This window comes from Hypanus sabinus, chromosome 13 (assembly GCF_030144855.1).
Source record: "Hypanus sabinus isolate sHypSab1 chromosome 13, sHypSab1.hap1, whole genome shotgun sequence".
NCBI lineage: Eukaryota > Metazoa > Chordata > Chondrichthyes > Myliobatiformes > Dasyatidae > Hypanus > Hypanus sabinus.
The window spans coordinates 92019737-92033930 of NC_082718.1; the positions used below are offsets into that span (position 1 = coordinate 92019737).

Consider the following 14194-nt stretch of genomic DNA (forward strand, 5'->3'; position numbering starts at 1 on the left):
TGCAAAGTTTTCCCACTGTGCCTTGGTAATGTGATAATAGCATTCCAATTTACCAATTTTTGAATGCTATATTTCTTGATGAACAATGCTGTTGAATACAAAATTCCAGGATATGAACCTGGAGTAAATGGTGATAATATAGAGCATGCGGAGCAAACGAAGACACCAACACAGTTACAGGGTCAGCAGGCAGACTTCACAAGAGGTCGGGATTGAACCTGTCACTGACAATGAGAGACCCTATCAGCCGTGCCCACGCAGGAGCGGCCAGTCTGCGTACTTAGGGTGCTTTGCCTGGATGGTGTCAAGTTTGGTTACTGCTAGCTGGCACTGACTTCAGTTTTACCAGAGTTCCTTGATATCAGACTTGGCCAAGGGCAGTCAGTCTTTGAGCTCTTTGTTTTATTTCTGGATGAATACTGTTATGAGATCTGGAGCCATGAGGTTCTGGAGAAAGCCATACCAACTATACAGAAGCCAGCAATAAAAATCTTACAGATGGTGGAAAATATAATAGTTAGAAAATATAGAATTAAACAAACTGCATTGTATATAGCAATCAAAACATCAAAGGTAATAATTTATTAAAGTTGACACAGTACACACAGTGTTTGGGTTAATACTGTCTTTACATATAACCTTCTCCCTGCAACAATTTATAACACTATACATTCATTTCAATACCCAAATTTAGAAATGAAAGAAAAATATTCAACATATCCCTATGTTGATTTCTGAGTAAATTACTTTGGCCAAAAATAAATCAAAGGTATATACAAGTTCATAAGCCTAATCTTCCAGACATATTTTACATTCAGTAAGAAATCAATATAATGTTCACACTCTTTATACAAACTCTGACGGTGAGGAGCAGAAAATTTCAAATGCTACAGTTTTGTACACTGAATCATAATTCAAGTTAGTCGTTCTGTAGAAGCTAAGGTTAGTTTATAGAGGTAAAGTTATAGATGGTGTTAGAACAATGTGCAGTGGAGGATAATGAAAGGCAAAAGATGATATTTAAGCAGAAATGAAAAACAAAAACTGGAACTCTACACAAGCAAAATATACACCATATCTAGGGTGGAGTGGTGTATTAGAAGGTTTCGTCATCATTGCAGTTGTTCGTCCAATGCCCAAATACCTCACAGATGTCACAATAAGGGCGTTCGTCTTTTCTACTGCCATGGTAAGTAGAATGTGGAGGAAATTCAGACATCTGTGCTTGTTTGGGACAATCCTCGGTCTCGTGGAGGTCAAAGCAATCGCATATGTCACAAAATAGACGTGGTGGTGGCTTCTTCTTTGTTTGTGTCCCATCCAAGCTGGAAGAAAATAATTGCATAGTAATCAAACTAGTCCTCAATTCTTCTAAAAATCCATAAATAAGGTCTCCATGCCCCTTGCTTGAAGTTGGAAATGACAAGTTGATGGAGAAAGTATGAAAGGCTCACTTGATCTTTTTGTCTTGACAAGTGTGTACTTATTTTCTCCCCACCTTCCCTGGTACCTTAAAGTTATGCTAATTATTATTTTAATAAACTCACTGCACAATTGTACAATTAAGTTATATCATTTGAATTAGTCATTATAAATTGAGCACCTACCAAAGTGGAGGTGGATCTTCAACACACTGCATTTTCAGGCAGCTACCTTTACAAATAACTGATTATAAAGCCTCTCATATCTGCTTTTTCTTTTATTTCCATACCCTTAGATATACGTTCCTGCTTCATAGACTTTTCCAAAGAAAAGTATCCCTCTCACAAATATGTGCCATTCTTGAAGCATATGTCAGGTAACGGAACATCTAGCTATCCTGACCTGTGACTCTACCTCTCAATAGCTTAGTATCAGGGAAGGCCCCAGTGAAATATGTATTGTGCCCGCTAAAGTTATAGACATTTAATAAGTATTTGAACTTACGTGCCAAAGTTGTTTACATCATCAGCAACATTGCCATTAAGGGATGCCTCAGCTAATTTTTCTAGCTGCACTTTCAGTTGTTCATTCTTTTTTTGCAAATCCACTATCACAGAGTTCAGGAAATCAATCTGGAAATGAAATAAATTAAAGCATGAATAAAAAGGAATATGCACTTCCAATAATTATTATTGCCAGAATAGGAATGTGCAGGTTTAATTTAGAAAAGGGGACCCAAAACTAAATGAGAAGAGCACTCAAGAATCCTCCACAGTTAAGAATAGAAATATCCGAGAATACTAAACTTAATCATTTGGGGTTTGGCAGTTTATACCTTTTCTGACAATAAAGGTCAGACAGACTTCATAGACTTACAAAAAAGTTTGAACACTAAAACATGCATCAAATATGATTAGTGTTTGCATTGCAGTACAGTATAACATTTTGTTAAAAAAAGTAACAAAACTAATAATTTACAAAATATGTAGTTATTAGCCATTAAAAAGGTTTGCAGGTGAACTTACGAATTAGGTACAAACATAGAAATTAAGCAGAAGCAAGGAACAGACCATTCAGGTCCTTGTGCCTGCTCCACCATTCAATAAGACAACTGCTGATCTTTTACCAACCCATATAACTAGATTCCCTTAAATATCTGAAACATGATCAAGTTTTAAACATACATATTAATAGCACATTTTTTTTCAGTTTTGAATTGAATCATGCAATTATTTCAACGTGCAAACTTGATTAGATGCAGGTAAAATAACAATTAAGTCATAGCTGTTGTTTTCTTTACAACACTGCAGTACACTAATATTTTGTGGAATGATGGATAGGAAGATCCATTTTATTGTGATTAATAAAGGCCAACAGGCAGGGTTTTTCATGGGACAGTCCAACAAGATGCCCCTAGGAAATGTTTTTAAGCACAAAATTTCCACATTTGTGAAAATAATCTGAATGAAGGGATCTGTACTAATGCTATGTACAGTTACCTTATCTAAACACAAATATGCTTAAAAATTAATTGTTGGTGTCTACTGGAATACATCTTTTGTGGCTTGTGGAGATAATTTTGATGGTGTTCATTTTGCTGGAGACCATGTAAAATTGTACACTAACACATAGGCTCAACATTGGTGAGGCTGAATGAGAAAGATTAACAGAAAAATGCTGCAGAAAGAGTTTTTAAGCATACTTACAATATATTAGCAGGTTTATCATGACAGGAGTAATAGGAAACTTATTAATTGAGGTACTCTTATCACCCAAGGCAGAAAATCAAGATTACTAGTTCATTGCTCTTAAATTCAAAACAGTCTCAGTGCATATTATTCTAAAATTCTGTGCACATGGGATTAACTTTCATGATTTTAAAGCAGGTGATTCTCAGTGAAAACGGGTGATCTAATTTTTATTTCTCCTCTTTTTAAAAGCTTAAAACATACAGGCTGTTTGTTAGTCAGTGGCAGCCTCTGGGGTTTTATTGTACTGGGAGAAGGTTTCAGCATTAACATTAGCACAGGTCTGAGACAGCAATGTAGGAGAGCCTATAGTTCCAAACATTCAGGGTGAGATTTAATCCATTAGTGACTTGCTAGTGAGTTCAAATTGAAGGAGCACTTTGGACAGTGGTGAGGAGAAGGAACAGCAGGAGTAGAAATTAAGCTGATTGTTGTTACTCTCAAGTTTTTATTTTAAAACTGTATTCAAAACCTTATACTTAGTTCCTGGAAATAAATCTCTGCATCTTAAATCTGACCGTTGGCCTATGTGTTTAAGCTTACGAGTTTCTGATGAAACTGTTTCACTGCTGCAAGCAATTAAGGCTGAAAATACAGTAATTGAAAATCTTAAATGAAAATAGAAAATTCCAGAAACACTCAGTAGGTCACATGTCTCCTTTGGAAAGAGAAAGTGTTAATGTTTCACTTCAAAGACAGAAGATTTTAAAGACTGCATATTTTCACCATTTTAGCATGTTAATGGTATTTAAGAATTTTTACTGCTGTGATAAATGCATTTCAAACTATTTTCAAAAGCACAATTTAAGATAAAAAGTTGCATTTATTTAGCATTTCTTGAACTGTAGGGTTTCCTGAAATCTCAGTCTAGAATCTTCAGCATAAAGTTTAACACGTTGTTGGTTTTCCGTAGTGGATTTAAAACATCCAGTGGTACCATTTTGTCCAAGAGCAGGAGAAATTACTCCAGTCTCTGAACTGGTATTCCTGAATAAACAGCACTGCTATAGTTGATTATCTAGTTATCACATTATTTGTGGTGGCCTGCAGTGTGCAAATTACTGATTATATCAGTGACTGATCTGCTGAAGTACTTTGTGGGGTATGAAGCATCTGAGCCCACTTGAGGCTGTGAAAAGCATTATAGACATTTGTATGTATTTAAAAAAAGTCATTATTATATGATAGCAGTCAACAAAAAGCAAACGTGACAAACAGGAACAGAGCATTCAACATGGATGCACTTAATTCATAAACATGTCGCAGTCTAACAAGTTTGATGGTTATTCAAAAGTACTTAGATCATCCAATATGAGTCTCATTCAATATAATTTTTTTTTAAATTCAGACTTCTGTCTGAGCAATCTGTCTGTGCATTCAAATAATAGGATGATCTTAGCAATGCTGTAAAATGATAGAAAGCCAGTGCACACAGAAATAAAAAAAATAGCAAGCAATAACAAACCATTTGCTGTTTCGACAGTGGTATTGTCAGCATCATGGAAAGAAAGAAAATGGAAAAATAATTAGTACAGTGCTGAAATATTTAACATCAAATCCAAGGGTGGCAAACCTACAGCATGTGTGCCCAAGGGGGACATGCAAAAATATTGTTGGCATGTGGCAAGTAGCACCACCACTCAATTCCTTAGATCCCACCCACAATAAAAAAGACACATAGTGAGTATCTTTATTGCCAAATGAAACAACAAATGACTTTTTACATCATGAGAGCAGTGGAATGTTTTCACAGAAAGCGTCTTATGCCAGCTTACAGTTGCAAGAACACATGACACTGGGTGGTATGTTTGGAAATCCTCTCAGGCCTGGTGTGCAGTTTGGTATTTGGATAGTAAACAGTTAAGCAGCTGGGTATCGACTTTGCTCTGCTCACATTAGGTCTTCTGTCACTTGTGAGTGAGAACTGGACAGTCAATAATAAATGGTAAATACTGTATGTAGTTTAGAGCCATGAAATTTTTTTGCAATAAATTGTATATTATTTATATCTGTAAAACTATGGTATTTCATTTATTGGTGAGATAGTTTTAAATTGTGCTTACCCTTTTAAGTTTCTGCAGAATATCAAATATACCAGCAAAGAAACAAAATCATTGAAATGATCAGTGAAGCAGCAGATTTTCAAGAGTGGTAGATTTGCCATGATTTAAAAAAAAAGGAGTTAATGCATTATGCATCTTGTGTTTCAAAGCAGTGGTGTGCAAGACTTCCTCCAGAAAGCAGCAATATGAAACTGTTCCTGGCCATTAAAGTGAGCAAGAACAAAAAGAACACATTTCTCAAGAAATCAGCAACAACAAAAAAAAAGCAGTCAAATATTTTGATGACATTTATTTCAGGTAATTCCAACTTAGTTGCTGCTAGTTTTGAGATTTCAAAGATTATTGCTCAATATGGAAAAACAGTCACATTAAAGAATACAGCGGATTCCAGTTAATTGGGACACATCAAGACCATTACATTTTGGCCCAATTAAACGGCTACCCCAATTAGCCCAAGTTTCATGGAAATAGCTAAAGTATAAAAAAGACCAACTAACATTTAACTGAGCAACAGATTATGTATTTAAATGAAACAGAACACATTAGAACAGCACCAATACTACTAACTCCAGCAAGGATGGTCCCAAGCCTGTCTGTGAAAGGAGGATTGGACATGGGGTTAGCAACTCCATCCTATAATAATACAGAGCTACAGAAATGCTGAGAATTGATTTGGATAATTTTGAAATGCAATTGATTGATTTACAAAGCACCTCAACGTGGAGGCCTGAAAGGTAGACGGTTTACTCTTTTCCATAGATGCTGCCTGGCTGAGTTCCTCCAGCATTTTGTGTGTATTGCTCCATATGGAGGTGGTAAAAATTTGGTGACTTGAGAACTGAACTAGAAAATATTGAAATAGATTGATGTGTGACTGGATCAAAGTATAAAAAAAGAATCGAGACAATGAGGTTCTGAAACTCTGGAATTCCATTCCTGAATCTTTTAACTATCTGAAAAATCTTACAATGGCAGTATTAGCAGTATTTTCATCAATATCTGTAAGTTATTGTTTTCAGTGATGAACTTGGTCAATTCTAATTATAGAAGTAGATTTACTGATGAAACTAGTACTGATAACCAGTGTTACCAGCAGTGCAGCAAAAGAAGTCTCGCTGAGAGTAAAGTGTTTATTTTCTTTTAATTAAATATGCAAAGTTTATAATTTTGTGTTCATATTTCTGATGTTATATACAAGGTACAGTAACAATACTATTTAGAAATTGTTATTTTTCAATTGTTTATTAATAATTTGAACATATTTTTAAAAATGCTTCAATATTTCAATCTGTAATACTTTTATTAATAGTAAAATAAGGAATACATATGCAACAGAACTCATCCTTTTTCTTAAAAAGTCAATAATTATTGATAATAATTCATTTATTAATGATCATCTTTGCTCAAAATTACCATGACACATGAGTACCTGTTTGGAAGATTATTGCCAAGGGCACACACGCTCAAAAAGGTTTGCCACCCCTGATCAAGTCTATCAATTATAAGGCATTGTAAAAATTACAGGAATTTTAGATATAAAATCAATGTCTTTCAGTGTATGAATCTTAAAAGACTTCATGAAATTAATGACATAAACCTTGTTGAAATTCCAGTTGTATGCTTATATTTCCACACAATTATGTTACTGAATTCTGTGTATTAACCATAAGTTTGGATTATTGGAAAAATGTTTCTGTGTTTCATTACTTGTGTGTATTAACTCTTCCGTGCAAATCGTGTTTTACCGAGAAAGCCACCTGCTACATTAACTAGGTTTTAAATAGTCTCCAGTTTCCTTTAGAGATATCAAGGAACTGTTGCCTGCTCTGATGTAGTTATAAAACTTTCCACAATATCCAAAATAAAGTGACAGTCATTACCATTGTATGCAGTTCTCAGATTTGGAAAAATCTGAAAAAATAGTTTATTTCTTCTGGAAGTTGAAAACTACAACTAAACCAAGTCAACATCTGCAGGTGGTTCTGGGCTTCATGATAATTAATTCTAATACAGAGAAAGTTAGAGTTCCTCAAGGATTAGAACCATTTTGCCACAAATTGTTGTAAGGTGGAAAACTGGTTTAATTGTTTCAGCTAGTAAAAAATATGGAAATAATTCATTCATGAAAACAAGACTAATTAATAGAAGTCATATACAGTATACATGTCAGTTTTTTAAAAAACTGATCTCAATACTGAACTATCCTCTTGATTTAGGAGCATTTTAGAGATAGGTTGTCAGTGACATCCATATCCTGTGAAGAAACAAACACATAATTGCATATAACTGCTGAAAATATAAACTACTTTCTTCCAAAAACACATACAGGTAATTTGAAGCCTGAACCACTGTCGCTGATTTGGACCCACTGTCAATGTTTGTAGAACTTTGGGAAGTTTGCAGATGCCACAAAACAACACCCATCTTGCCGTATAGGTCAGTGATAATAAGCCTGACTCAGATTCTGTTCGGTCTGGAGACACAATTAGAAGTGCTCATGTTTATTCTGGGTTCTGCTCCGGTCTCTTTCTGCCGGCACTTGGCTTCCTATTATATTTCAGTTTCATTACTTGTACCTTAGCATTTTCTTTGTTCAATTCCCATATTATTTCAGATTGGTTTCCAGGACTGGAGGCGCTGATTTATAGGGAGAGGCTAGATAACCTTGATGCCTAGGAGACTGAAAGGTGATTTTAAAGAGGTGCATAAATTCATAGGAGCAGAGATAGGGCGAATGCTCAGTCTTTCCCCCTCTTCTCCCCAAGAGAAAGAGATTCAAAAACTAGAGAACATAGTTTAAATGAGAGGGGAGGGATTTAAAAAGGGACCTGAGAGACAACTTCTTCCCATAGAATGAGCTGCCAGGGAAAGTAGTGACGCAAGGACAATAATGGCATTTAAGAGATAACTGCATTACTGTGTTTATGGATAGAGAAAATTTAAGGGATACATGCCAAATGTGGGAAGTGGGATTAGCAGAGGTGGGCACCTTGACAAGTTGGGCCAAATGGCCAAATTCTGTGCTGAATTACTCTTATTCCCTGAATCAGAATCAATAGATTTCAACATGACTCTGTCAAGTATCTGGAGCTTTAACATAAAAAAATTTAGATTTCAAGTATCATTCCAACTTTTACCAAAAAGTTCTGTCTAATTATGATCTGTTTAAAAAAAAGTTATACCAGCAGAAGCAGGGGCTGGAGTCACTCTTTACCACTAGTGTAGAATGACAGCAATCTTTTGCTGTATGTCATTTGTAGTTCTCTTTGAGGTTTTGAATCTCACCATTGAAACAGGAGGTCAGGAAAAAAAGTCATCAAGAAATAACAGATAGAGCAAAGCTATTTAAAAAGAATTAATAATTAACAACCCAAAAATCTAACCATATGCATACTGTCAATTTTGTGTTACTTGAAACAAGTTGTTTAATGTACATGTATTTAGTTTAACTTTATTATATCTTCAATCCACTGCCCTTTTGGGTAAATATCTATTTTAATTAAATCAATGTCGAGAAATTAGTAAAACGATTGACTTACTTGACTCTCAGCAGAATCATTTTCTTCCCTTTGTTCTTCAATAACTTGTTCACCTATAAAGGGAAAGATTAAAAAACATTACTCTTTGAGTAAAACCACAAAGAATATCTACTTTTTTGAGAACACAATTGCATATTCATATTTTTATGAACTACTGAGTCAGTTTTTCTATTTTAAAGCATCAGGAACAATTGTAATAAATGGCATTATCAGCATCATTTCAAATCATTTGCAAGTCATTAACTACATCTGCAAAAACTGCAGAACTACTACAGCACAAGACCATAGTGTTTAGCATGACGCTAGAACAGTGTCAGCTGTAAGATCGGGTTCAATTCCCGTCACTGTCTGTGAGGAGTCTGTATGGTCTCCTGGTGAATGCATGGGTTTCCTGTCGGTGCTCCGGTATCCTCGCACATCCGATGAAGTACCAGTTAGGGTCATTAAGTTGTGTGCCAGCGGTGCTGGTGCTGGAAGCGTGGCGATACTTGCGAGCTGTCCGGCACAGTCCTTGCTGATTTGATCGGATGCAAATGACACATTTCAATGTACACGTGACAGACTAAGTAACCTTACTAGAAAGGCTATTTAACAAGTGTTGCCTTTGCTAGTTAGTACATACGTTAAAGTGCCTCTGCTTTGTAGTCATGTAATACCTATTGAGTAACATTATAGCCTGTGCTCAGAAGCTCTATTTTTCCACATAAGCCAACAATTCACACTTTTAATTCCATTTGATTGATAAAACACAATCTATGCTAACTCTTAACTGATGCAGATAAAATTCTACTTTAAGCCCCTACACTTTCTCAGACAGATGCAAAGATCCCAGGACAAGTTTTGAATGGCAGGAGTGTTCAAGTCAACAAAATGAAAACACATTTAGTCCATTACATCACTGCTTCAGCAGTACCTGCAGTTCAAAGCTTTTCCAAAAAGTGTAAGAAACTGCAGATACTGGAAAAGTGATTTAGAAGCAGAAAAGGCTGAGAATACTCAGCAGATAGGGCAACATCTGTGGACAGTGAAACACATCTAATGCTGCAGGTCAATTGCCTCTCACAAGAACTTCAAGGCACAAAGCACACTCAAAAAGGTCTGTTCATTTCCCTCTTCAGCTGCGGGCTGACATGCTGAATTCCTCCAGCTTTCTGTGTGTGCTGACCCAGATTTCGAGAATCTGCAGTCTCTCACGTCTCAGTACTTCTTGGCTCTTTCTTAAAAGCCAAGAACCACTTAAAGGACATTGCAATGTCAAAACAGGCACTACTCACTATAAGTAACCTGTCAGTTCAGATTGGCAAAAATATCTCCTCCACAATCTACACAAAACACAAGATACTGGCAGAACTTAGCAGGCCAAACAGCATCTATGGGAGGAGGTAGAGACGACGTTTCGGGCCGAAACCCTTCATCAGGAGTGAAGTAACATGGGATGGTCGAGGGGGGGATAAGAAGTGGGGGGAGGGATGAAGTTGAGAGCTGGGAAGTGATAGGCTTTAGGGAAATGGGCGAGGGGGAAGGTGGAGAATTATGGGAAATAAAAGAGAAAGAAAGGTAGGGCTGGGGGGAGATTGTAGTGAGGGGGGAAGAGAGAGAAAGAGAACTCACTACAATCTCCCCCCAGCCCTACCTTTCTTTCTCTTTTATTTCCCATAATTCTCCATCTTCCCCCAGCCCATTTCCCTCCAGCCTATCACTTCCCAGCTCTCAACTTCATCCCTCCCCCCATTTCTTATCCCCCCTCGACCATCCCATGTTACTTCACTCCTGTTGAAGGGTTTCGGCCCGAAACGTCGTCACTACCTCCTCCCATAGATGCTGTCTGGCCTGCTGAGTTCTGCCAGCATTTTGTGTTTTTATTTATTTCCAGCATCTGCAGATTCACTTGTGTTGTCCTCCACAATGCTCTACTCACTTTACACCTGTGACTGTGTGGCCAAGTAAAGCTCCAACAACATACACAAATTTGCTGATGAGCCCACTTTTGTGGGCAGTATCAAAGGAGGTGATGAATCAGCATACAGGAGGAAGATTGAAAACTTGGCTGAGTGGTGTAATAACAACAACCTCTCATTCAATGTCAATAAGACCAGAGGACTGATTGTAGACCTCAGGGAGAGGGAAACCAGAGGTCCAAGAGCCAGTAATCATCAGAGGATCAGAGGTGGAGAGGGTCGTAACTTTAAATCCTTGGTTGTCACTGTCTCAAAGGACCTGTCCTGGACTCATCAGACAAATATAACTGCGAAGAAAGTATGACAGTGCCTCCAATTCCTCAGGAGTCTGTGGAGATTCAGCATGTCATAAAAAACATTTACATAGATGTGTGGTGGAAAGTGTGCTGAATGACTACATTACGGCCTGGTATGGGAACATCAATGCCTTTCAGCAGAAAATCCTACAAAAGGTAATGGATTCGGCCCAGTACACTATTGGTAAAGTCCTCCCAACCACTGAGCACATCCACATGAAACACTGCCGTAGGAAAGCAGCAGCATCCATCAAAGATCCTCACCACCCAGCCCATGCTTTTTTCTTGCTGCTGCCATCAGGTAGAAAGTATAAGAGCCTCAGGACTCATGCCACCAGGTTCAAGAACAGTTACTACTCCTCAACTGCCAGGTGCTTAACAAATGGGGGTAACTACACTCATTCTACTTCTGGTGTTCCCACAACTGATGGGTCTCACTTCAAGGGCATTTGGTCTTGTCATTTCATGCTCTTTCATTTCATGTTATTTTATACTCGTTATTTATTGCTATTTATTTATATTTGCATTTGCACAGTTGTTCTCAGCTCAGCTAAGTATGCCCACAGGAAAAAGAATCTCAGAGTTGTACATGGTGACAAGATGTACTCTGATAATAAATTTTATTTTGCACTTCGAAGTGCAAGTCAATGCAGCTTTTTTCCTTTACTTTCTGCAAAATGGAATTAACGTCTCCAAATAACTATCAGCTTTACTGAATAATTTATTACCATTACGGAACAGCTTTACTCTTAGAGAGACTCAGATAAATTCTAGGCAATAACTGGCATCCAGTTAAATCCCATGACCCAATTCAAGGGGCAGCACAGCAGTATAGTAACACTATTACAGTGCCAGTGGCCTGGGTTCAATTCTGCTGCTGTCTGTAAGAAGTTTGTATGCTCTCTCTGTGACCACGAGTTTCCTCTGAGTGCTCCGGTTTTGTCCCACATTCCAAGGATGTACAAAGTAGTAGGTTAATTGGTCAAATGGGTGTAATTGGGCAGTGTGGGCTTGTTGAGCTGGAGGGTCTGTTACTATGCTCTATCTCCAAATAAAATACTAAACTTTCAGCTTACAGCTTTCTAGATTATGGCATGTCAAATGCACCTCCGATTCTACAGCCCTATTAACGCGCTTGCAAACCTCCTCTTAACTGATAGTGGCACACATCCGTTCTGTAAAACAGCAAGTACAACTACACAATACACCATAGATGTGGGACAAACTCCTGTTTTATACTCAAACATCTCCAAATATTTCGAAACCTGCACTTGGTGGAGTCAACAGAAGGAAGTATATTCTGCTTTTTCAAGGAACAGCTCCCTGACCATGGCATACTCTACAATGGAACCCTCCACTCTATAACATTTCTTGAATGTGCACAAATGCCAACAAATTTCCTAATCCCTTGGCTTCATGGTTAGCAAAATAAGCAAAATGAATGGTTCCCTGCTGGTAGATAAAATCTCCACAAACAACTCTCCACTCTTACTAAAAGAATACTGTAGTAATTTCAGGCATAATTACCAAACTAAGAATAGATTGGTCACCATCTATTATGTATGATACAGTTATTTTTAACGTCATGGCAGGAAAACCAGGGAAGAATACCACATACCAGTCACTGCAGATTTTTAAGATTTATTTAGCAGTGCTAACAAAAGCTTGCAAGAATATTACAGGAGACACATCTCAGAATGACCAAATTCAGAGCAAATGCAATTGTAATTTTACTAAGTAGTTGGAACGATGTAGTGTATCTGACAATAATCTTGCAAACTAGCACTGAGTATTAGAGTGTATAACATTAACAGGTTTGGAAATTTGGTCTAATTACCTGGAGAGGATGTGATGTTGTCAAGCTGCCTTTGGTTATCATTGATTTTCTTCTCCAAACTCTGTACCTTTTGTTCAAGTTTTGATTTATCAGATTCCAGTGACTGAACTACTGACTGTAAATTTTTTGCCATGGCATTCTCACTTCGTAGCACTGCAATCTGTAAAAGCAATATTACACAGTACCAGTCAATATTTTAGCAGGATGCTAAGAACACTTGTAATTAGTTTCAAGCCTTAAAAAAAATTTGCATCTCACACACCACATTATACATTGAACTTCCTGTATCAAACTACAACAAATTTAGAAACCATTGTAATGCTGTCACAAAATTTTAATCTCAGGAATTCTTCACTGATTCATTACTATTAGTTTCTTATAATCTTATGAGCCTCTTATCCATTTCAGTTTGTTTACTTGGCCATGTCAAATTATACCAATTAACCTTACAATTCAGTATTAGTAACATATGTAACTTATTAGTAACAATGAAGTAAAAGTTCAAACTTAAAATTTTTAGGTGTTTGGATAGTCTGTAGCATTAATTTGAACTTTCACTTAATTGACATTGTTTGTTGATGATATCGTTGGATCTTTGGTAGCCTGTGGTAGGATATCCGCCCTGAGATTCATGTAACAATGGAGGAATCAAACATCATGAACTCAAAAACTGCACTTTAATGTCAAATTGAGATTAGGATGAATTTCCCAAGGCAGTTTTATCAAAGTTGTCTGCTTTGCAACAAAAGCTGAATATGGACCATGTCTGTCCTCAAAATGAAAGATGGAAAATATGTGGTCTTCTCAGCTTCTTGGGCATTTTTGGATGCACAAGGAAAGTCTCTAAGTATCATGGACAACTGACTGCCCTGGAGTGAATATTTCCTTGGGGTGGCACAATGTTGTAGCTAGAGACACTGCCTTGTGGTGCCAGAGACCCAGGCTCAATCCTAACACCGGGTGCTATCTGCAGAGACTTTTCACGTTCTCCACTGTGTGATCTTCTCCAGTTGCTCTGGTTTTTCCCCACATCCCAAAGATGTTTTTAGGTTAATTGGCCTTTGTAAACTGACCCAGGAGTGTATGGGAGTAATAGAATTTGTGGGATAGTTAGTGAAAATGAGAGGAGATAAATGCACTAATGTAAGCGGATGGTTGATGATCACTGCAGAGTTGGTGGACAGAGAACCTGCTGACCTGGTGGGGGAGAGGACTGTTCCTCTCAGTGACTTACTTTTTGACTCCTGTCACCATTTTTCTCACCATTTACAAGGCATAAATCAGGAGTGTAGTGGAATACTCGCAATGTTCAGGACTAAACAGCCTGTTTG

At 37.3% G+C, this 14194-nt stretch overlaps 1 protein-coding gene across 3 annotated transcripts in view; it reads right to left on the reverse strand.

The window, feature by feature from the left end:
* Positions 1–546: 546 nt before the first annotated feature.
* clip1a (CAP-GLY domain containing linker protein 1a) overlaps positions 547–14194 on the reverse strand; it is a 154192-nt gene continuing 140544 nt past the window's right edge. For all 3 annotated transcript variants that reach the window (XM_059988215.1, XM_059988213.1, XM_059988214.1), the window contains 4 exons: positions 12864–13023; positions 8773–8825; positions 1927–2054; positions 547–1325 (listed from right to left, as the gene is read on the reverse strand). In XM_059988215.1, the coding sequence (XP_059844198.1) occupies positions 1097–1325; positions 1927–2054; positions 8773–8825; positions 12864–13023 (570 nt within the window). In that variant the 3' untranslated portion in view covers positions 547–1096. The remainder of the gene's footprint in view (positions 1326–1926; positions 2055–8772; positions 8826–12863; positions 13024–14194) is intronic.